The sequence below is a fragment of the Ricinus communis genome, chromosome 4 (assembly GCF_019578655.1).
Source record: "Ricinus communis isolate WT05 ecotype wild-type chromosome 4, ASM1957865v1, whole genome shotgun sequence".
Lineage (NCBI taxonomy): Eukaryota > Viridiplantae > Streptophyta > Magnoliopsida > Malpighiales > Euphorbiaceae > Ricinus > Ricinus communis.
In genome coordinates this window covers 15,168,056-15,193,432 of record NC_063259.1, presented here as the reverse complement: position 1 = coordinate 15,193,432, position 25,377 = coordinate 15,168,056, and the positions used below count along the sequence as shown (strand labels likewise).

Sequence of the window (25,377 nt, the reverse complement as noted above, 5' to 3'; positions counted from 1 at the left end):
TAGTTGTTAACTAATACAATACATTACTTTTCCTTGTTACATGCTTTTATCTATTTTTATAATTTAATGAGTGGTATACTTTATAACTATGAAATTTATCTATATAATTTATTAATGTAAATAATTTATGTGCATGTTTGCACACATAAATTTGGATTTGGAATTTAGATTTAAAATTCAATATTTGAAATCTATCAAATTCAAATTCTTTGTTTGGATAGTATAAATAATTTGAAATCTTAAATGACAATATAAATAAAATTCATGCTTATTAAATAATGTGCATTTTTTGAAAATCAGAAACATTTTTTTCAAGTTTGAATTTGTTCATTTAGAATCTGAGCTCTTCTATTTCATTTTATTTATTTATTTATTATTATTATTTTATTATTATTATTTTTTCCTTTCTTTTCTTTTTTTATTCTCTTTCATTATTTCTTACGTCCTATAGATTTGATCATATAGAATCTGATCCAACAAACTATTGTTTATTTTATTATGAATTTGGATCCATAAATTTTCATTTTAAATGGTTTTATCCAATATGCAAATGTATACATATATTAATTTCTTTATTATTTGATAAGATTAAACTTGAATAGTATTTATATAAACCTTTAATTTTTTTTTTTAATTTAGGGTAAAATTAAAATAGGTGTAGGAAAGACATGATATCTTAAACCGTACCACACTTTGTCACCAATAAAAAATAAAATCTCTCATACATATCCTCTAATAAGTAGAGCTTATTCCCACTTACTATTTAATATAAAAAAATTTAAAAATTAAGAATAATAAATTTTTAATTTAACTTTGACGAGAATCGAAAAGAAAAACTCTCAAATTCCTTAAAAATTATATTTAAATTCAAACGAATAGAATTGATAACTCCGCTTATTTTTGTATTGATATTTTTGTTTAATTTTTTTATTTGATTTGTTTAAAGTTTTATAAAATTGTATATTTGCAGTTCAGTTTAATGAAATATTCTAATTGAAATAAATATGTTCTCATTAGTTAAATAATTATTTTTTGGCAACATATAAAATATCAATATAATGATTATTAACTATTAATTATTTTTATAAATAGTATTACTTAATTAGCTTCATAATATGTTATTAATACCCAAAGTAACTAAAAACATCATCCACTTAAAGACATAATAAGAAATAATAGTGTAATTCCAATAAGATTATACTTTTATTAAATAATCGTCTTTTTAAACTAATAATTTGTTAAATTTTATAAAATAATAAATTATATAAGAATTCTGAAGGTTACTTAATATACAAAATAATAATCTTTTAATATATATATATATTCATTAACTTTAGTTAGTTGAAGAAATATAGGGATCTAGTAAAAGAATTATAACAGAATATAGCTATTTCTATAAGTTAATGATTTACTGATTTATTGACCAATTGATATAATGCTTAATTAAGATCATTTTTAGTTTTAAGGCTATTATTTTGTAATTATACTGTATTTGTAATTACAAATTTGGTAAAAAAATAGAATATGTCTAAAGAAAAGCTAAATTATCAATATTTATTAAGTACTTTTTAAAAATAATATCGCAATTTTATTAAAAAAACTGAAATTAAAATTAATTTAGGAGGAGTAATGTCAAAATCATTTAAACATGTGAATATCATGTACTCTCTTTTAGTTAGATTTCAAATAACGGTGGATTTCAAATTATTTCAAATCCTTAACTTTTAGATCCTTGAAATTATGAAAAATTTGATTTAAATCCAAATTCATCTAAAAATTAATTATTAAACAAAGGATTTGATCCAAATCCGGCTCATATTCAAGCATCTAAACACAAAATAAAATTATGTATAAATTCGCCGACAATCTAAAATGATAAATGATATATAAATTTAATAAATAATTAAAATAATATCCGATAAATTATTTATAATTAAAATATAAATATAATGATGATAGAGTATTATTGTGGTACTCTAGCAATACCGTGTAATAATTAAAGCAACTAACTTAGTTTTTAGAGTGGAACTAAATTAACTGAATCAAACTAATATGATTTGGTCAACATTATTGATTTTGAACCTGTGTTACTGGATTTCTACTTTTTGATGGAAATCTAAAGCTCACCATATATTTACTGTGTCTAATTTTCTGCTCTTCAAAAGACAACAAATTGAACTAGATTATCAAGATAACAATAATGGGCCAGCTCTTGGAAAAGTGTCACAGTCCCATTTGCTACTCTTATTCCTGCTTCTGGTCTCCCATTGAAGCACAGAAATCCAGGCCCAGACTGATGAGGGAGTGGAGCTTTGCTGGTAGAAATGGGCCGCTGAAACTTGACGAAAACCCAATTTAGCTCCAACCGAAGACCTTGAAGATGGCGTAAATTATCCCGTTAGTACTAATTCTTTGCCTTTTTTATTTAGTTGGTAGGAATGTATAGATCTTTTTTTTTTTTTTTTTTAGTACTAAAATTTTTATTTTTTTATTAATTCAGGGTACCCAAGTATTTTTTCATCTGGTTTTGCTGACATGATAATTAGAGATGAAATATTTCTAATTGATTTTTGTAAATTATAAATGATAACTCGCTCATTGAATGAGCTATCAACAAGATTTCCAAAGGCTTATCCGACTCCGAAGTACCTGCAAAGATGGTTAGAAAGCATCGGACAGGGTTTTCCGGTCACTTATTCTCGTGATTAAGTCAGTAATTTGTGAAAGGGTGGCTTAAGTATAGTGAGTGTGTAAAATAACATGTACCTATAATCATTGTACCATAGTTTCTTATATATACATCAAAAGTCTCCTCATCCTACTAGGACAGGAACTCCATAGCTGTAGGTCGTTCTAATTAGGGCTGAGCATGGATCTCGGTGATTCTCATCCGAACCGAATAACCGTACAGGAAAATACTAGAACCGAAATAACCGAAAGTTTTTATAACTGAATTGAACTGATTCGAATTTTTTTACTATTACAGTATGGTACTGGTTATTTAGTAAAAACCGTACCATAACCGTACCATAACCGATCCGAACCAAACTGTAGAACTGAATTTTTTTACATATATTTATTAATAATTATTTACATTATATAAATATAACATATTAAAAATAAATATAACATTATAAAATATTTTATACTCTATAAAAAAAATTATTTTATATTTATCATTTATGTAATTCAAGTAATTGTTATCGAAATAAAAAAATAATACATATTAAAAATAACTATAATATTGTAATATACTGTATACTCTATAAAAAATATAAGTTATATATATTAATATGTCACATAGTACACTGATACTAGTAATCTAGTATACATACTATAATACTACATTTAAAATTTATTTACTATCTAGAAATTTTTGATAAGTTAATTAAGAATTACTTAATTTAATAAAAAGTTATATAAATTAGTAAAAATTATAAAAATATATTATTATATAAATATAATATTATTTATACTATATTTATTCATAAATTAATTTTTAATTATATAATATTTTTATTTTAAAAATAATAATATTAATTATACTAAAATTATTAATTTATATAAATATTAAAATTAAAAAATAATTTTTTAAATGATTTTTATATTATCATACTAATAAAACTTTAAAAATTAAATATTTAGAAATAATTAATTTATTAACTTTTAAAATATTATAAATTAATATTAAAATATTAAAAAATATATTAAATTATATTTATAAATTTAATTTTTTTTTTAAACAAAATCGTAGAAAACTTGAAAAACAAATCGTCAAAATATCTTTTAACAAAGTTAGGGATAGTAAGCTAAGTCAAATGACCATTGAAATGCGAGCTAAATTTGACAAACATTGGGGTTCTTTAGATAAAATGAATGTTATGTTATTTGTGGCTGTTGTTTTGGATCCTAGGTGCAAATTAAAGTACTTAAAAGCTAAGTATACCATTTATTATGGTGAAGATGAGGCAAAAAATTTGGAAAAAATGGTGAAAACAGCTTTAAAGTTGATGGTGGATGAATACAAGATAATTGATGATCAATTATATATGGGTGAGGTTGTAGGGAGCTCAGAGAAATCTGCATATGATAGTGGGCCAAGTGATACGGAAACAGAAGAAGAGATTGATGAGTTCTTTTTAGAGGAAGAAGCGGAGCAGAATTTATCTAAGATATCTGAGTTAGATAGGTATTTCGAAGAATTTGCAGAAAAATTCACCATTGATTTCGATATCTTAGCATGGTGGAAGGTGAATTCAGTAAGGTATCCTATCTTGTCCAAGGTTACACACGATGTATTGGCTATCCAAGCTTCAACAGTAGCCTCTGAATCTGCATTTAGTACTGGAGGACGAACTCTAGATTAATATAGAAGTTCTTTACTTTCTACAACAACGGAGGTCCTCATTTGTTGTCAATATTGGCTTAGAAGTTCAAATAAACCTATCCAACTAGAAGAATCAATAGAGGATATTGAAAGTATAGAGTTAGGTAACATTTCTTTACTTCTTACATATATTTGTTTATTGTTGATGCTGTTAAGTTTTATTGACGTAATTTTTTACTTTTGTTGTAGAACTTATTCAAGATCCTGAGATTGGTGAGTCCCTTATGCCAAGATTAAATGTAGAGTGCTAATTTTGAGGGGAGGTAATAACATTCCTTTGCTAATTTTGGACTTATATTTTAGTGCTACATAAAGTTTGTAAATTTATTTATTTTAATGATTGTCATCCGCAAAATATTTTTATGCTAGCAGTAACATATATTTTAATGGTTTGTATTTGAATATTGAATGAATTATTATATTTGTAAGTGACTGAATTGCAAAACAGGTTGTTCAAGAATGTGATTGCAATTCTAATTTAGATTTTCATACTACTTTTTTTAGGTTGGTAATCATATTTTCTCTAAATGTATTTGATTAAAGATGAGATTAAAGTTGTATTTTTTAAATTTTTTAGAATCGAAAATAGCACTGAACCAAACTGTATTTAACTATAAAATTGGTACAATACGGTATTGGATCTTTTTATGTTTGGTACGGTATTGGTACCTTCAATTTTAAAATAACCGAGGTTTGGTATGGTACTGGTGATTTATAGATAACCGAATTGGACCGATCCGTACTCAGCCCTAGTTCTAATTGTACTAGGACTATTCTTTTTAATTGCTACTAGAGTTCTAGCTCGGGTCAAACTCTTCATATAGAGTCCAATCATAACACACCTTCTAAGACTCCTAGCTGTAGTGGAATGTAGACTTGGTCAACCGCGTCTTTCTCGGGCATGACAGGTTGGTTATAATGCTCTGTTATTACTAGTCCCCTTCTCTTGCCTGAGAGTATTTATTCTTTTTGCTCATACTCGATATTTTCTGCCTTATGACGAGTTGGACGCTTTCTAATAGTTATGATAATCTCTATTGTTGTGCGCTTGATCAGGCACCTAGCAAGAGTTAAACTCGGTCATACTGTTTGAATTTTAAATATCTGTGACGCTTGACATATGCCTACTAACGTTTCGTACGTCGTGTCCATCATTATGACAACCGTTTAACATTTATGCCTTGTCAAAGGACGATTATGTCCTTGCATTTTGGAATGTTTCTACTAATTCTTTGCCTTTTCTATTTAGTTGGCACTAAAATATTGATCTCTTTTTTTTAGTACCAAACCTATTTTTCTATCAATTTAGGGTACCTAAGCAATCTTCCATCTATTTTTGTTAACGTGACAATTGAAGATGAATTATTTATAATTGATTTGCCACCTCAGTTATGTTAAATCACTGATAGCCTAATAAGTATGCGAGGTCCACCTTCAAGATTTTTGTAAATTATAAACAAATCAAGAGCCATCTTCAAAAGCAGCTTACCTGATGAAGATGCCATAGTTTTTAAGGGCCCGCAAGTAGCATAACACAATATTATTTCACAGCTGACTAATGATCACCATTAAAAGCATGTTTGAATTAACTAACTTTATTAATAGAGTAGGCTTAAGATCCTATCATTTTCAACTTAAATATGATAGATCATATATCTATAATCTTTACCTTTAATTTAAATCAAATAGCTGAGATTTATTAAAAGTTTTAAGGAGTGGGTAGTTATGTTATAGATAATGAAATTCAATGATCAAGGTTATACAAACATGACTTATGATGCTCAATATAATATTTAAAATTTATAAATAATAAATAGAAGAAAATATAGAAGGATAGCATAAGAGTCAAAAGGAAGAAGTAGTCTATAAAAATTTTATTAATCTATCTTTATTTTATCTATATTTTTTGTCTTATCTTTTTTATATTCAAAATTGATTTAACTTTTTTATTTAATTTCTTGCTAGTTTACCACTATGTAATATTTTTATTTCAATATTTTTAAGCCGGGGGAAGTTGCTAACTTAATGATAGAAGTACTCGACTTTTAAGTGTGGCTAAGATCTTTTAAATATTTGTATGAAAGAAGGAAATTCGTCCATACTATTAGTATAGTTTGAAAGACCACAATTAATTCTTAAAGGAGGAAATAGAAGAACAATATGTCGTATAAAAATATGCAATAGAGTAAGTAATGGACCAGATATTGCCATAGTTCTATACTATATTTCGATTACCTTATATATAAATAATCATTTAATCATGTTACTTTTTAATGCCTAATTGTTATTTTTAAGTGCTCAGATAGTTGGAGAAAAATCAAGCAAAGAGGGCAAGAATTGTGTGAAAAGAGCATCATATTCTTATCATCAAAGTTTCATAGTTATAAGATTTTTTTCTTATATGCCCATGATGTTTTGGCTCATGGGAGAGATAGGGTGTGAGACTTTTCTATGAGTTACATGTGAAGAATTTAAAAGTAGAAGAATCCTTAAAGGCTTATGGTTTTAGCTCACGGGTATGAGTCAAATATCTCCTATATAATTCATTAAATATCCTAATTTAAGCAAATCTTTGATTTTCTTTTTAATTTTTCCTATATTTTTTTTATTGTATCTACCTTTAATGGAATTTATTTGGAATCATTCGAAGAGGGATTAATCTTTTCAAGAATTTGGATATAAATTTAATCAACGGAAGTAATTTATATTTTGATTGCAATGTATTTAATTTTTTAAAATTTTTACTAATATGTATATAAGTATGGGGTGTTGGATGTATTGTGGCTATTTAATGAACTCTTAAGCTTAGAGAGATCCTAATTGCCTTAATCCATTTTTCAAAGATTTAGATTCAAAAAGTTAGGTACGATTTAGAAAGGTATTAAGCTCCCCAACTTACCTTGATATTAGTCTAACCTCCACTCAAATTACAAAATTCACTTGGTTTGTCGGTATTAACTTTACTCATCCTAATAATTACTCATTTTAATAACACAACCAATTTTATTCTTTTAGCATTTGAGGTAATTTGAAAAGCTGTAAATCACAATTTTCACTTTCTGGATTTCTTTTATCTTATAACATATGAGGTGACCAAAGAAATATATATACACTCTTAGTTTCTACCATTTTTATCCTTTAAGCATGTGGATTGATTTTTGCATCAGTGTAAATATTGAATAGGATACATAAAGCTATTAGGCGGAGTTATAAAGTACAAACCAATAAATAAGTACAAATGATAAATGAAATAAGTCGAAGCAACTTAAGTAAAACTGTTAGTCAGGCTTTCCATATTAACCCCTGTAACTATGGTGGAAAAAAATAATTGTAAACATAGAAAGATATTTGAAATAAGTCAAATATGTAGCAAAGATGTGCGCTCTTATGATGTATGTGTACATTCTTACCTCAAGACGCATGTCTAAATTAATAAAGACACATTTATTTAGCTCTAAATTACACGAATAACTCTTACCCTAACCTTTGTCACGGTCAGAGTCACAAAAACCTTCTATAAAATATTTTCATATACATATATCAGAGATATAATATAATGTATAATAATAGTTATATTGTAAACAGACTCGATACTCATACTATGACCTCTACAAGCAAAGTAACACAATTTCTAATTCACGAGACTTAAACATAAATGACTTTGTTACTTTCAACATGCAGAAAGTAATCTATTATAAGACACACATAATAAGGAATATTATCACACATATTCACAAAAACTTACTATTGATTAGAAGAGCATGAGCAAAACATGGACATAAAATCATGTATAAAGTAATATGCAAATTTCATAGCTAAAGCAAAAAATGCTTAACAATTAAGGTGTATGCCTATACATTATAGGCACTAAAGCTATGCACTTAGCATATAGATCGCAGATTAATCGTATTTTGAGCATTTATGGCTAAAGGCGTGCATACATACACTAAGAATGTGCTTGTGTGGCCAAAAACGCATGTCTATGACCAAAGACATGTGTTTTTATGGATTAAATGACCATCCTTGACCTTAGGCACACTACTATAACATGTAATCCATGCACGGTTATGTTTATGCCCAAATCCTCTTATTTGAGGTTTTTAGTCTGTAAATCATAATGACATTATTCATAAACCCTAAATTCAATCTGTGGGTAAATCTTCCAATAGAGATGTTATTGTTCATAAGCAATAAACTCATTGGCGAATTGTATTTCATCGGTGATCCAAAATGTATAATTATAACTAAAAAAATTATTGAGAGAATCAATACTATCAATAAAAAAATTTAAGATTTCTCATGAAGGATTTAGTAACGGTAAGTGTTGCTCTATGAACAAATTGGATAAGTAATACTGTCATAAAATGGTTGTTATAGCACAACCAATTGGTCTTGATTTACTCACCAATTATTAAAATCCTTTTTGATTGATAAATATAGATTTTAAAATAATTGGAATAATTATCAATAAAATCCATTTAATTATAAAAAAATACTTAAAAGCTAAATAATTATCAATAAAAACCTTCTAGTAAATTTATTTTAATAATTCTTGATGTTTAAAATCGAAAAAACCGAAGAATGACGCAAAAATTTGAGTTTTAGGCCAACAAGCACTGTGCAAAGCCGATTAACTGTACGTAGAGTCGGTATGCAAATTTTAGAAATATTCATAATTTAGTCTTTATACTTAGCAATTTGATTGATTTTCACCCAAAAACTTATTATTTTTTATCAATTTAGTCCAATTAATTTCGAAAAATAATACTTTTTCTCAATTACTTGTAATCCTAACTAGAATTTTGACTTTTCTCAATTCTATGAGTTTCTAGAGAAATAATTTTCATCATCGAATTTTATGTAATTCTATAGATATCTAGATTTAGAAAAAGGGTGCTTAGTTTACCCCTGGTTTATTGAGATTTATAAATATATTCATGGTTAAATAAATCGAGATAAATCATAAAATATCAATGATATAAAAAAAAAAGATATAAGAGATGTAGAAGCTTCGCTTTATAGGCTCGTGATATCTCAAAGATCTTCCTCAGAGTAATCTGTGTGTGTAGAGAATTTCTCTAGCTCTCTGGTGCATATTTTCTATCTAGCTTATATTGGGGATTTTGCCCGTTACATCTTGAAGATCTCCCCCCAAGATAAATGCAGAGATCTCCCTCTTACTTTGATTTAGAAACTTTGCTCGTTTTTTCGAGTTTCTAGGTGATGGGCACTTTTACCACTAATTGTCTAGGTTTCCACTTCGGGAAATAAAGAGTTGTAATTTCTATTTCGGGTTGTGATTTGGTAAAATTCCTACTTTCAGATGATGAACCGATAAGTGCTTTTGCCTTCTTGAATAATTTCTGCTTCAAGATGAAGAATAGTGATTTTCCCACTTTAAGAACCAAACAAGTAATTTTGTCAGCCATGGGTGAAAATGTAATTTAACGGTCAATGACCAAAGTGGTAATTTATTATTTTAGAACATATCCCTTATTCTTTTCTCCTTTCTTTTCTCCTTTTAACGCTTCTAACTTCTATCTACCTTCTTTCTTTGATTGCTCTCTCATTCATTAATCAAATTCATTCAAACTTGTCCCCAAATGCCTGGTTCTTCATCTAGCTCATCGGACCACACCCCACTCGCCAAAAACTATGAGTTTTCACTACCAATTTCTCACTAGAACGACTTAGGCTTGGTGAAAGAGGAAGAAATTCCCCCTCCTTATAGATTACACTTTAAAAAGTATAATAGCATGGACCTCAATCAAATCATATATTTATTTTAGTAACTCACAATATATATCCCATAAATAAATAAGTTATTTTTAATAGATAATTAATTTATTAAAATTTTAAAAATATATCTTAAAAATAATATTATATTTTTGTGACTTCTAAAAATAAGAAATTGTTATTTTTAAAAATTATTGAATAAATACCCAACACTATATTAATTATTATAACTTAATTAAAAGTATTTAATTTAATTTATTTAACTTTATTATACACTTTAAACAAATTGAAGCAAAAGTAATAATATAATAAAATACTAATTATCGCTGTCATTGCCTTCAAACTGTTCCCAAATATGCTCGACCAAGTCCTATCGAAGTTGATGTACTTCACAATTACGTACTTCCGCATTTCATTGAAGGTAATATTGAAAATCTTGGACAGGACCTTGACTAAGAAGAATCATAGGATTTTCATCATCTTCATCCCAATTTGTTATTGCATCTCATTCATCCTCGATAATCATATTATGTAATATGATGCATGTGTACATTATATCTTTCAATTTTTCTCTGTGTCAAAAGCGAGTAGGGCCATGTATAATTGCCTAACGAGATTGGAGCACTCCAAATGCTCGCAGGACATCTTTTCTAGCAGGCTCTTGTATTTGCTTAAACTTGATCATCTTTTGATCTTTTGGATATGTGAAACTTTTGACCACAGTCGCCTATTCTAGATATATGCCATCTGTCAAATAATACATTTTTTGTATTGTTTGCCATTTATCGTAAGTTGAATATCAAGAGTATTTCCTTACAATATGTTGCTAAATGGTGAAGATTGATTGAGCATATTTATGTCGTTGTTAGACCTTGCAACGCCAAAAAATGCATGCTATATCCATAAGTTTGTTGACGCGACTACTTCTAGCATTATTGTGGGAACTCCTTGATCACCTTGAGTAAATAGACCTTTCCATGCGATTGGGCAATTCCTCAAATGCCAGTGCATGCAGTTAATTCTACCAAGCATGTCGGAAAAGCCATGGCACTCTGAATGCAATTGAAGTAAATGTTGAACATCATTAATGTTAGGCCTTCTCAAGTATTATTCTCTATAAATCTCTATCACATATTAACAAAACTGTGATAAAAATTTGATTATAATGGTTTCACTGATCCTTATATATTCATCGTAATGGTTAACCGGCACTCCGTACGCTAATTGTCGGATAGCTGTGTTGATATCACGCTTTCGATTGTAATACCTGCGCTTGTATGGAAGGATATTAGAACTTTCATATGTTTGTTTCCTTTACTACTGTTCCAATAATACAATAATTTTCTCATCACTGTCGTCCATCATTTCATCGACTAAAATTTCTTTTACGTCTTCTATATGAGAGGGATCAGGATATTGAGACATTTTGAAGTATGTTGATTATGTTGTTTCAATGTGTCGAGCCTACTACTTATAGATTTCTAGTTGTGGATAGTTTTACAACGAATAGTTTTTACAACGGCTAGGTTTCCAACCGCTAGTTTTATAATGGATAGTTTTCCAACGGTTAATTTTACAACTACAAATATTTTATTATAGAATTAAATTATATAAATAAAAATACATAAAATAAACCACATAAAATAAAACTATATAAAATAATCTAAGGAATATTATATTTAGCTTTTAGGATGGAATGTGTCCGTGTTGTATTTTCTTGCTCGGTAATAGAATCAAAATCTTTCCTTGACTCCCTCCGAGTCTTTAGATTTCCAGAAGTCACAGTAGAGTATAATATCTCAACATATAATAATTTGCCATAGATGAACCAAAATATCCCAGCGCTAGATACATAAAAAATGGATATGGAAAATTTGGTGGATGGTTCGATGGGTAAACTTGGGAGATATTCATAATTTTGCATATTTTGTTCCATACTAAAATATAAAAAATTTGATGGTGTTGATTTGTGAAGAGGAAGAATTTTGATTATTTGATATAAATGTCTTGCATTCTCATCCATAATGAGGAAAATAAAAATGAAAGTATTTCTTTTTTGAATGAGTTGATAGAAAATTTTGAGTCAAAGTATTAGAATTGATTAATTGAAACAAATATATTACTTATTAATAGATAATTTTTTTATTTAAAAATATTACCATTGTAACTTTACTATCCATTTTACCATTGTTTGTCCAAAAGACTATAATAAATTGATTTCAACTTTTAAAAAGAAAAGACAAAAAGCTGCATAAAAAGTGGTCCATTTTGCATGCATAATTCAGTGTTCAATATATTACACGCTCACCATGGGTGAGAGTATAATTGAAGTGAGTAATGAAAGATATGACACTTTTCGTTGCACCTCCACTTTGACTGCCTCGTCAGTTTTTCGTCAGTCGAGCTAACAAAATTTAAGAGAAAGGAGTTTAATGTTACTAAAGTAGAACTTTACAAAGTGTAGTATTATGAATTGAAATTTAAAAAATTTAGTGATATCAGGCTTAAAATTTAGAGACGTGGGTGTAATTTAGCCACAAAAGTCCCCAAACAAATATTAAAGTAGTGTCTTCTTTTACCGAAAATCTCATTTATGGCCTCATTTGACATTTTCACCCAATTGGACCTCACTATGCATTGTTCACGTTGTCCTTATGGCGAATGACCCCAGATTCTTTAAATTCTCATAAAAAATCAAAAAGAATTAACAACCTCTTTGTCCAAAGAAAAAATTGAGAGATTCTGAAAGAGAAAAGGTGAAGAAGAAAAGACCGATTCATCGATGGAATCGCCTTTCAAAGGAGATATACTGAAAGGAAAAGTGGCATTGATAACGGGAGGTGGTTCAGGAATTGGGTATGAGATATCACTTCAATTGGGTAAACATGGTGCTTCCATTGCCATCATGGGTCGTCGCAAAAATGTTCTTCTCTCTGCTGTTGCTTCCCTTCACTCCCTTGGAATCCCTGTAATTTTCCCTTGTCGTTTTTGTTACTTATTATTGATGCATGTGTTCAGTTATATCTTTTTGTTAACATGCTTGGTTGCTGAGAAACCGTAGGAAAATCTGAGGTACTACTACTGGTCTTCCATATAACTAATGAAAATAGGTTCTGCAATCCATCCTCACAATTGGGTTGGTTTTCTATGATTTTATCAGATGGCCCTGTTCAAGATTATATATATATGCAATTTCAAGAACTCTAGAGAGACTTTTGAAGCCTCCAGAGTTGACTCTTTCCAAAAATCATCCTCGATCTTACCTCTATCACTTTGACATAGTGAATCATCCTTCTAATAATTAAGGCCCATTTGGTTAAAATCTTCCTTTCTGAAACCAAAAGAAAAAAGAAAGATTAATAGGGTGAAAAAGAACATAACTTTACCTATGTGATATGTGTTGCTAAATGAACCCTTTCATGGCTCTTATCTCAGTTGGTCAGTCGTTTCCAGGACAGCTTTTTTGAACCATGAAGAGGAGGAGAACTGAATCATGCTGTGCAATTAGCAAGAAACTCTGCTTTTTTCTTAGAAGTTAGAACATGAATTTGACTATGCTTTGATTTGATGATGAACAAACAGACGTAGAAGTTCATAGTGTTTCCACTCAAGAATTAACACTCTGGAATCTTCCTATTGCATACAATAATAATGAAATAACTAAACTGGTGCAATTATATGACCCAGTGCTGCACTTAAATGTTGCTTCTTTCTTCCCTTGCTACAAGTGCTTTCACAGATGTATCTAAAGGGAAATCTTGTCTTTTTGTTTCCTCCTTATCACTGAATACTGAGGCAAATGGGGAATCTAGGATCTTCCCAGTGCATATAGTAATAATGAAATAACTAAACTGATGTAATTTTATGACCCAGTGCTGGACTTGAATGTTGCTTCTTTATTCCCTTGCTACAAATGCTTACATAGATGTATATAAAGGCTTTTCTTGTTCTTTGTTTCCTCCTTATTACTGAATCCAACTGAGGCAAAGGGGGAGTTTAGGATCTTCCTAGTATAATAATGAAATAACTAAACTGATGTAATTTCATGACTCAGTGCTGCACTTAAATGTTGCTGCTTTATTCCATTGCTATAAATGCTTCCACAGATGTATATAAATGCTTTTCTTGTTTTTTTATTTCCTCCTTATTACTGAATCCGAGTGAGGCAAAGAGGAATCTAGAATTTAAATTTCCTGCAATTTATACTACAGGAGGGCAGGTACTTGACCACTTGGATTGCTGTATGAAATGCTGAAAAAGTGTTACTGTCAAGATTTTTAAGTAGGTGGATAATTAAATTAATTTATGAATTAATGACTAGAAATGCAATTTGGATCACATTGCAGGCTATAGGACTTGAAGGAGATGTTCGCAAGAAAGATGATGCAGTGAAAATTCTGGAATCAACTGTTAGACATTTTGGCAGGCTTGACATTCTTGTGAATGCTGCAGCTGGCAATTTTCTTGTTGCATCAGAGGATTTATCCCCTAATGGCTTCCGAACAGGTAGTTGCTTCACAGTCATGAATCTTGCATAATTGTTATAGGTGGGAAGGATTACTTGCATATTTATGAATTAGAATTTGCTTCTTTCTTTCCATAGATATGGTAGGTTATATCAATTTTGATTATTTTCTGCAGTGATAGACATAGACTCTGTTGGCACTTTTACTATGTGCCATGAGGCATTTAAGTATCTCAAGAAAGGGGGACAAGGGAAGGACCCATCTACTGGTGGTGGAATAATAATAAATATAAGTGCAACTCTACATTATACAGCTACTTGGTATCAAATTCATGTATCTGCTGCAAAGGTTAGTTTCAATTGTCTACACATTGAACTTTAGGTTCTTAAGCTGTATTAGATCTCTTGAAAATGCTGAATTGTGTACAGGCAGCAGTTGATAGCATTACGAGAAGCTTGGCATTGGAATGGGGGACAGAATATGATATTAAAGTGAATGGGATTGCACCAGGGCCTATTGGAGATACTGCCGGACTTAGTAAACTTGCACCGGAGGAGATCTTGAGAGAAGCTAAAGAGAAGTTGCCTCTAGATAAACTGGGGGAGAAATGGGATATAGCTATGGCTGCTTTATATCTCACTTCTGATGCAGGTTAGTGCCTGTTATCCATTACCCTTTTCTTCTGCTCTATATTAATGCATGCGCACCAAGCTCAAGTCAATCCTGCAAAAGAAATTTTTAAACCTGGATATTTTTGTGCTGTAAAGAAAGGAAATTTGCGACGCAAAGTGCATCTTAAAGTTCATGATAGAGTTCTTCTTAATGTTTTCTTTGAACCCTTAGGAAAACATGTCAATGGAACAATATTGGTGGTTGATGGAGGGGATTGGCTGAGAAAACCTCCCCATCTTCCGAAAGATGCAGTGAAGCAACTGTCTCGAGTTGTGGAGAAGAGGTCTAAAAATGCACCAGTTGGGGTTCCAAAGAGCAAGCTTTGATTCCCCTTCATTATATGGAGAACTACATGCAAGTTCCAGTTACAAGATAACATTACGAATTTGATGAAGCTGAAACTAAGAAATTTTAAGTTATTTATCGATTTTCTCTATTTAAAATTAGTTAAATATTTTTACATGAAGCCAAGCATATTATATATAAATATTGCTCGAAAGAATTGTCTACATCATTTGTGATTGGTGCCTAATGTCTTCACCAATATAATTTGTTAGTCCAAATATAAGAAATCTAAAGTTACAAACATTAAGTATTGATTAATTCTAGTTTCATAATATCATTCTATTAGAAGTGAGCATGTTATATTATTTTATTATGCAGTTATTAAAGATATGTAACATGTAAATTTTACTAATTTTAATTTTTTTTATTCTTAATTTAATTTTTTTCAATAAATTTTAAGTTAATTGCAAATAGTTATAGTTAAAAAAAATTATTAGTTTTTTATGAAACAAAAATTAAGAAAAAATTAAATTTTCATTGTCCCATCATCTCGTTATACTCGAATTTATGAATCTAAACTGTCTGAAAAGATCGAAACATACTCAAATTTCTGAATTTGAATCTGAACTCTCTAAAAAGATCGAAGCAGATTGGAAGGAGATTTTTATATTATGGTACAATTATAAAAATTTAATTTTAAAAGTTTTTGAAGTTTCCTCAATTCATATTCATCATTAATGGTGGCCTTCTTTTCACTTATTTTGAAAGGGAGTTAAAGAAATTCAATTTTAAAGAAGTAGACTTGCTTCGAGGGGAACAAAGTAGTTGAGAATTGAGCAGTTTAGTTTGATTATTTGAAAATCACTAATATCTTACTCAATTCCAGTTTTTCTTTTAAAAAAAAAAAAAAGAAATCAAACATCAAATGGCACTATCCCAAATTGACTAATTTTCTTTTAGGTTCTAACATTAAAAGAAATATTAATGATCTTAAACCATGAATTATAAATAGAACAAATAATTTACAAGTTGGTAAAGACTAAAATCCTTAAATTTTAAAAAAGGAATAAAGAGCTTGTACCTTAATTTTAAGACTTTAGTTCAAAACTTTAAATAAACTCAATAAAATAAAATAGAATAAGAGGAGATACATAAGTAAAAGTTTAAATTGTAGTACCAATAATTAGAAATTGAATTTGTGTAAGTTATGATCGTGATAGGTGAAAAAAGAATATATTATGTTTGTGGTATTCATAGGTAAAAAGAAAAACAATAAGATGGTATTAATAATAACCATGCATTTGAATGTGCATGAGTATATATATACATATAAAATCAATTCTGTCATTTGAATTTAAATTAAGATATAATATAGGAATAATTACAAATTCAGCGTCTTAATTTTTTAATTTTTTTCTATTTCAATATTTGAATTATTTTTTTATTCAATCAAATTTTTAAATTTCCTAATTTTATATATCTTATGGTGTCTTACAAGATTTATGGATTAAAGTAATAATTTTAACTGCACAAAGTACGAACAGCTCTTCAAACTTTTAGTCGAATCTCGATTAAGCTCTTAAATTTTAAGTCGGAATAATTAAACCCTTAAATTAAATAATATGGAACAATTAAACTCCTCTATGCAATTCCATTACTTTTGGCATTAACTATTTTGATAAAAGGTACCAATAATCCTTTAAAATTTTGACTAAATCTCACTTGAATCCTTAAACTATAAGGTGGAACAATTAAGCCCTTAAACTAAAAAATTATTGTTTCAACAAAAGAAAAAAGATAAAAACCCTTTCGTTTTTCACACCTAGATTTTATCTTTAATTCTTTTATTTTTCACACATAGGTTTTATTTTATTTTTTTTGTTAAAATAATTATTTTAATTTTTGTATTATGTTTTTATTTGGCATTTTTTAAAATATAAAAAAATAGAATTTATAATCTAAGTGTTTTTATGCTATTGCTTGTCAATTTGTTTGGGTCGTTATCGATAAAAATAATTATTTATAGTAGTAACAAAGTTGCATAAAAGGGTTTAATTGTTTCATATTATTTAATTTAAGGGTTTAATTATTATAATTTAGAATTTAAGAGCTTAATTGATATTTATTCAAAAGTTTAAGAGATTATCTGTATCTTTAGACAAAATAATTAACAATAGTTGTAACCAAGTTATATAGAGGAGCCTAATTGTTTCATATTATGTAATGTAAAAGCTTAATTGTTCCAACTTAAAATTTAAGGGTAATTTTGGTACATTTTACCTAATTTAATTCATTTTACTCATAAAATGACCTAAATTCCTTATTAATCTTTACTTATAATTTTTTCTATTTCTTCTTTTCTCTTTTTTATAAATTTTTTTAATCTTTTTTTTATGATCTATCAAATCTTCTTTTAGCACTAAAGAAAATATTGGATTAAATTCTTTTAATTTTTATTCATTTTAAAAGAATATGTACTCATCATTTTTTAACTTCTAAAAATTATTTTTTTAACACTTAATATTTTTTTTTTTCCTTTTATTGTTTTGAAGTGAAAATATATATTTTATTTTTATTTTTGAGGTGAATACATAAAAATAAAAATAAAAAGTAAATAACATTTAATTTTTTTAATTTTTATTTGAATGAAACAGAAAAATAAAATTATTTTACTTTTTTTCTTTTAATCTTTTGAGGAACAAACGAATTTAAAAAAATAGTTTCAAAATGGATAAAAATAAAAATAAAAAATGATATTATTTTGGAAAAGAATATTTAAATTAATTTACTCTTTAAAATAAGTCAAATAAGCACTTTAACCTGTAAAACCGGCTAGAAACACTATATTGAATATTTTCACCGGGTTCAAACACTTAATTGAACCAAAAATAGTTTAAACACCAAAATAGAAAAAACAAAAAAGTTAAAGCACCCAATTTGTAATTTTCTCTATTATATATAACAACTCAATTCTATAAATTGAATTTCAACACAGTTATCCCTAAAAGAAACAGTATTATAAAATAAAAAGAAACAGTATTATAAAAGAATAATAAAATATTTTCAGACCATTGAAAGTTTTTGAATAATTCGGTTAAAGTATTTTTCACTACTTTTTTTTTTTTTTTTCAGTCTCATGAAATAATTGTTTTGTTGGAAACTCAAATGGTGGGATATGCAAGCAGGTAGTTTATGTGGTACCTGAGATTACCAAATCAAAACACTTATTAATTAACACAAAACATGCTAATGACACATGCCAAATCCCATACACATAACAAAACTATAGGGTACTTGGTAGCATTTATAAGAACCAAAAGTTGCCCTTGTAAGAGACCTTTTGTGCCAGTGGCTGCACAGCTTCACCTTGTTTACCTTTTTAACTTATGTTAGTGCCAAATAATTAAAACATATAACAATGCATTTAACAATTACTAGAGTTTGCCAGACATTATCTCATGGAAATAACTACCACTTTGTGTCCTCCTTTTCCAATTCTTTATTCATAAGAGTAATAAGGCAGTGTCTGTGTCATATTCTAACTTCTAACCCAAGGAACCCAAAGATAAATAAAGGGAAGAGAAAGCCCAAAAAGCTTCCACCGCGTAGAAGATGTAAAGGAATGTGCAAAAGTATAATACAAATAAACCAAAGAAATAGCAACAGGACTATCAGATCTAAGTACTGCCCAAGAACTTCACAGATTCACATAGAAATACACACAATATACGAGATACGGCTAAAAAAGGCTTGAAACCCTATGTCTTGATCCCTCAATTCTGATCTTTGGTCGACTTCCTTCAAGGGTATGAAGATGAAGCTCCTTCTATCACCTTATAATGAAACAGACTTGATAATTTCTAGAGGGTCTAAAGGATCGGTACCAGACAAGTGGAAATACATCTTTCAGACATCGCAGTCACCTTTCAGTAAACAACTCTAACCAAAACACCTGGATGCTGACATACCATACAACAAATCAACAAATTCTCTCACCATCAATTAACCTAGCCTTTCCTTATCTTAGAGAGCTTATCATGTAAAAGATAGAAAAGGGAGTGATGCAAAATAAAAGAGACCAATAGGAAACCGAGCAATGGAAATACAAGGCTACAAAAAATAAATCCCGAGTTCTTGCATAAGCAAATAAATCTCAGTCTGTACATTTCCATGAAGCTACAGCAATTCTTATAAACAAAAGATTAAAAAAAAAGAACGAGAAAGAAAAAGAACCAAGCTACTTATGTCTAATGCCACCCACAGACACAGGAGCAAACAAATCCTAAAAGCCCGAAGAGACTCATGGTCACTCACTAATAAATGGCTAAATACAGCACAACCTGGTCTAGTACACTTCAAAATTGTATATCTGTTAGTGTTACAGACTGCTTGTTTTGTTCTCGAACAACGATCATTCATTACGGCCGGCCCGACCAAAGACTTCAAACCCGGCCCGGGCAAGCTAGATTATGGAACTGATCTGACCGAACTGGGTCTAATGGAACAAAATCTCAATCTCAATTGAGCTCCAAAATACTCTCTCTACATAGGCAGTCTCGAGAAAAACATGTGAACTCCAAGAACAAAGAGGAACAGAGAAGCAACATGCATCTATATCTAAAACATGAATACAGGTCAATTAACCTCGAGAAAGAACCCACAGCCAGTTCAAACAACATGAATTCAATAACAAAAAGCTAACTAACTATTTTCCTAATAACAGAGCAAGAACTTCAAAGGCCTTCACTTTAGACACCGCTTACTATTAATTTTATTTTAATTTTGCTGGAACTTGCTTTAGAGAAACATACCACAAAAAGAATAAACAAAAATATGGCAATCTCAATATCACAGGGAGGTAAACCCATAGTCCAATTCTCATTGGACAAGACTAACAAACTGAATACAAATTATCATTCCAAGAACTAACTACAAAACCAACTAGACCATAGTAATGGGATAGGGTGCCACACAGGATCTGCCCCGAGCAGGGCAGAAATCTACATTCCCTGTGGAGATGGCATTAGATAAATGGGGTGGGATGGGAAATAGCTCCCTATCTGGCTCTTTACCGTTCATAAAACCAACATATGATTCTCATATTGGCATTAAGATACATGAAAATAAGATCTATATTGTACCAATAATCTGTTATACAAAGTCACCATCAAACAAAAGTTTTCAGTACTTGAGATAGCTTAATACCTAAAACTCAGTAAAATACAAACTGCTAAAACAAAGTACTTCTCCAAATTTTTATTGAAAATGCTAAATTTAAGAAGTACCTAACATCAAATGATTCCACATATTTGCATCAAAGATTACGTACATAGAAACTTACAAATGATGCCAATCCTTTATCCGTTTGCACTCCCCTCCTCAGACATCCAAGTTCTCCATCTGAATGTTGCTTTTCAGAGGCACATATTCTCCAAGGTAGCCACCAAGATGCTCGTGCAAAGCAATCTTATCAATTCCCTGATGGTGATAACTCTTGCAAACATAGTAAAAGACACTCTGCACCAGCAAACCCACCAGATTTATAATCACTAAAACCCCAACCAAAAATCCTCCAACGACAATTCTGGTAAAAACACCATAGCTGTCTCCTCCATGAACCACAACAGACCCAAAAATCCCACCAATAACTCCACAAATAGCTAAATACCCAAAAACCAGAATCACAGCAACACGAATCCTTCCCTTCAACAGCTCATAACTCTTTTTCATAGCTGCAACCCCATAAAGTGGTTCAAGAACAGAAACCACACTAGCCAAGTGCCACAGTGCAGTAATATAGACATGAACGACCAAGAAAAGCAAGAAAATGACCAACAGAGAGAAAATAACTAAAAGGGGATTCTGGGCATCGATAGCAATAACTAAAATAACCAAGAAAACAAGAAACACAGAGTTATACAGGACCATCAAAAGAGAAACCCATAAGAAAGTGACAAACAAGCGCTTAAAAACTTTGGGAATAGCAGAAATAGTAGAAGAGAAAGAAACAGGCTTTGAGGTATAGAGAGAAGCAACGGTGAAAACGACAGCAGCAGTAGAAAGAAGAGAGAAAGCAAAAAGAAAGATTAAATAACAGAACTGAAAGATCAAAAGAAGAGTCCATTCATGACGAGTTTGAGATGGGTCTGCAGACGGGTGATCTTCAAGTTGAGATAAAAGAGGATGAGTGAAAAGAGAATGGGCTAAGATTGCAAAAGAAAGAGGGAAAATTAGGGTTAGGGTTATGAGATAAAATGCCTTTGGAGAACGCTTTGGGATAGAGATTGATTCTCTTAAAATATCTGGTATTGTCAAGAATTGAAGCTCTTCTGGTGCCAGATCCATGCTGTTTCTATATGGGTATTACTGATCCAATAATGGTAATTATAATCAAGAAAAATGGGTTTATAGAGAGAAAGAAAGGGCTTCTATTAATGTAGATTCTTGAATGAAAGAAAGAAAGAAAGAGAGATGAGGTAAAGAACTAAAGAATGAGGAACAAAGAGAAGGAAAGGGACAAGAAGGTAAGAAGCTGTTAACTTAGATCAGATGCCACTTTGTTATCTTTTAACTAGTTTCCGATTTCGGATTTTATTTATTTCTTTTATTACATGTTTAATTGTTTTTCTTTTTCTGGATTATTATTTCTTTTTCTAGCAGTTTTTATGTCTTTTCTTTTTCTAACTTGTTTTTTAGTGATTCCTTTCAGGTAAATTGCTCCATTAGAGCTAGATTTTTAGATTTTGAATCCCATTGGTTTTAATATTTTACTTTTTTAGTATAAGTATTTTTATTATATTTGAATTTAAAGTATTTACAATTTCATCGATTCATTTTTAATTTAACTATTAAATAAAAAATATTTTTCGGTCATTTACCACATCATCTTTATTCACTAATAATTTATTATATAAAATATATAAAAATTATTTCTAAACGCCTATAATTTATAAAAAATTTAGAACTAAATCTAACGTATTTAAAAAATAAATTATCATTATTGATATAGTAAATTAATTTAATAATTTTAATTTTAAATGTCATTATTAATAATTTGATGCTAATAGACCTAATTGATTTCTTATATAAAATCATTAAAAATCACATAATATATACAGATATATATTAATATTGTCAAAAATATCATTATTACGTTATAGAATTACTATAAACATTTAAAATATTAATTCAAAAGTTTTCTTTTGCTATTCTATTTGATAAATTTATTATACCATTGATCTATTTTTGCCTTTCTGATTTTTAGAAAGTTATAAACATTTATATTTTATATTTTCGTTATTATAGTCAAATTGAATTAATATTAATTGGAATCAATTTCATTTAAAAATGAAATATTCTTAATTTTAAAATAGCAAATGATTTGATTTTTAGATAATTTGTCTATTGTTATTTAACACTCCAGTAATGATTTCATAAATGGCGGTCTACATTAGAAATAATAAAAAAGAAAAGGGCAAAGTTTTTAATTTTGGAAAAAAGGAGGGATGAAATTGCAGAATGAAAAGAGTATAGCGGCTGAGTTTTGTCGGCGATGTTGAGAATGGGAAGTTATGGAATGTTCCAGATTCTAAGGCTGCCTTGCTATATTAAAAGCTTTGAACATTGGCCAACAAAATACATTATTTGGTCCTTGCTCACTCCATAGGTTTTTTGCAGACTCTCTTTTTTCTTTTCTTTTACTTATCACGGTGGACTTATTAGGGTCGTCAAAATAGGTCATGATACGATCAAACGAAATTTTCTTAAAAGCATAAAAAATTACTATATTAGAGTTTATCCATTTATGATACGGTTTGAAACGTATCATATAATTGATTAAATGCGTTATATATATTGTGTCACGTTATATGTATTACTATATTCAACTAATTAATTTAGTTGTTAATTTCAAATAAATATATTATATATATCGTGTCATAAATATCAAGTCGTGTTACTATACAATTAATTAAATAAATGTGTTACACGTATCGTATTTATATAATCTATTTAAATCATGTGTCGTATTAAGGTCTAGAGATGTTAAATAGATTGTGTTCATCCTTAATCGTATCTTATGAGGTTGACACAATACAAACATGACCCATCAATATATTTTATACCCCTATTGTTATATTAACAATTTTATTTGTGAATTTTGTAAAAAGAAATTTTGACAAAGAAAAGAAAAAAAAAAGATCATTGGTGGTAGTAATTTTGCGATCATATTAATCATTTTCATGGCCGCTTTCAAAAAATATATATTTATAAAACTGTTTTTTTTAATTCGAATTCAGAATTTTGAGCCTCTTGTTCAAATAAATAACATCTACAATTTAAAATATGTCTAAATGATATATATTTAGTTTAAAATTATTAAAAACGACTTCATTATATAATTTCTTAAAGTTTTAAAAGTTGTAAAAGATGAATATTAGATTTCAGAACTCGGATTTTCAGAAAACTAGAAAATTAGATCTATTTTGTAAGAACCCATAAAACAGTATATATCGGGTATATATATATGTAAATCATAAGTATAGATTTTGTTGTGTTTATATTATGTGTGTTTTATATGAATATAAACATAAAAGGAATATATCAATTATATATTATATCAAAAAATTATTTTCTAAAAAAATATAAAAAAAATTTAATGTATACAGTAGATAGCATATACTAAGCATATAACGAGTTTATTTCAGATTTGTGATACTTTAATTCTTACTAAATTTTTTCCGTACAAATTTTAAAATTACTTTATATATTATTTTATACATCGATATGAATTATTATCCTTCTTCACGATCGATGTTGAAAAGAAAATATGAGACATGCGAACATTCTCATTTGTTGCTGCTGAATTAATAGCACAACATCATCTTGTTGCTACTGCTATTTTTGATCTATCATCATTAGCTATTTAAGAAGGCATAATCAACACTCCTTTAAACAGATAATCGATATCATCAACTTCCTTCTTCTCCTCTGATTTTCAATTTTATAATTTAACCACTCAATTGCCGACCGCCATCCATTCTTTGTTGTTCTATAATTACTTTTGTCTTCCAGTTTTCTTGAATTGGGTTTGCATCTTAAGTATTTAAGCATAGGGACTAATCGCAAATTATAAGATGGGCTCCTGATTCATATAGCTTTACGGATTTAGGGATCCATCCGACGCCATTTTATTTGTAAGAGAATATGCAATTTAAAAAAAAAAATTTATGTTTATTAATTTTATATTAAATATTTATTAATTTATATTCATTAAACATGTGCTGAATGGTTTTTGTTTAAATATAAAATGTTTATTGTTTTAATTTTGTTAAAAATATATATGTACTATAATATAAATATTTGTAGTATAACTTTAGCTTGATGTTTATTTTCTGTTTACCACCTGTATAAAGACGATTTATATTATGTCTATATTATATATGTTTATTTGAATGAATTAAGTGGGTATGATTTTTATTAATAACAAATCTCCATTGACAAACTAATAAATATTATACCTATAAATGATGAATATTTATATCAATCATAAAAAATTCTAATAATGTATAAAAAAATAATAAAAACTTTCATAAATAATCAATATTTTTATTTAAGAATATTGATGAACATTATATGCATAGACAATAAACATTATATAATAAATATTAATATTAACACTAATGAATAATACATTAAACAAAATGAACACTAATATTAATAGTAATGAATATTAAGTTCACAAATAATGAATATTTATATATAAAAAAAATTAATTATTATAAAATATTACATCCGATGGACATTATACATATAGAAAATGAACATTTTAGT

General features: G+C 28.6%; 2 protein-coding genes and 1 long non-coding RNA gene across 3 annotated transcripts; 2 read left to right on the top strand and 1 right to left on the bottom strand.

The window, feature by feature from the left end:
- The first annotated feature begins 2,188 nt into the window (after window positions 1-2,188).
- Window positions 2,189-2,838, top strand: LOC125369932. The gene is made up of 2 exons (XR_007215634.1): window positions 2,189-2,397; window positions 2,501-2,838. It is a non-coding gene; the product is annotated as an uncharacterized LOC125369932 (long non-coding RNA).
- A 9,890-nt stretch (window positions 2,839-12,728) lies between these two features.
- Window positions 12,729-15,864, top strand: LOC8289500 (peroxisomal 2,4-dienoyl-CoA reductase [(3E)-enoyl-CoA-producing]). Its single transcript, XM_002523607.4, has 5 exons — window positions 12,729-13,091; window positions 14,470-14,629; window positions 14,765-14,937; window positions 15,018-15,240; window positions 15,433-15,864. The coding sequence occupies exons 1-5, from the start codon at window positions 12,906-12,908 to the stop codon at window positions 15,585-15,587; spliced, it is 897 nt and encodes a 298-aa protein (XP_002523653.1). The 5' UTR covers window positions 12,729-12,905; the 3' UTR covers window positions 15,588-15,864.
- A 4,796-nt stretch (window positions 15,865-20,660) lies between these two features.
- LOC8289501 lies at window positions 20,661-22,226 on the bottom strand. Its single transcript, XM_025158168.2, has one exon. It carries the CDS (start codon window positions 21,889-21,891, stop codon window positions 20,926-20,928), a length of 966 nt encoding a protein of 321 aa, XP_025013936.1. The 5' UTR covers window positions 21,892-22,226; the 3' UTR covers window positions 20,661-20,925.
- Window positions 22,227-25,377: the final 3,151 nt, after the last annotated feature.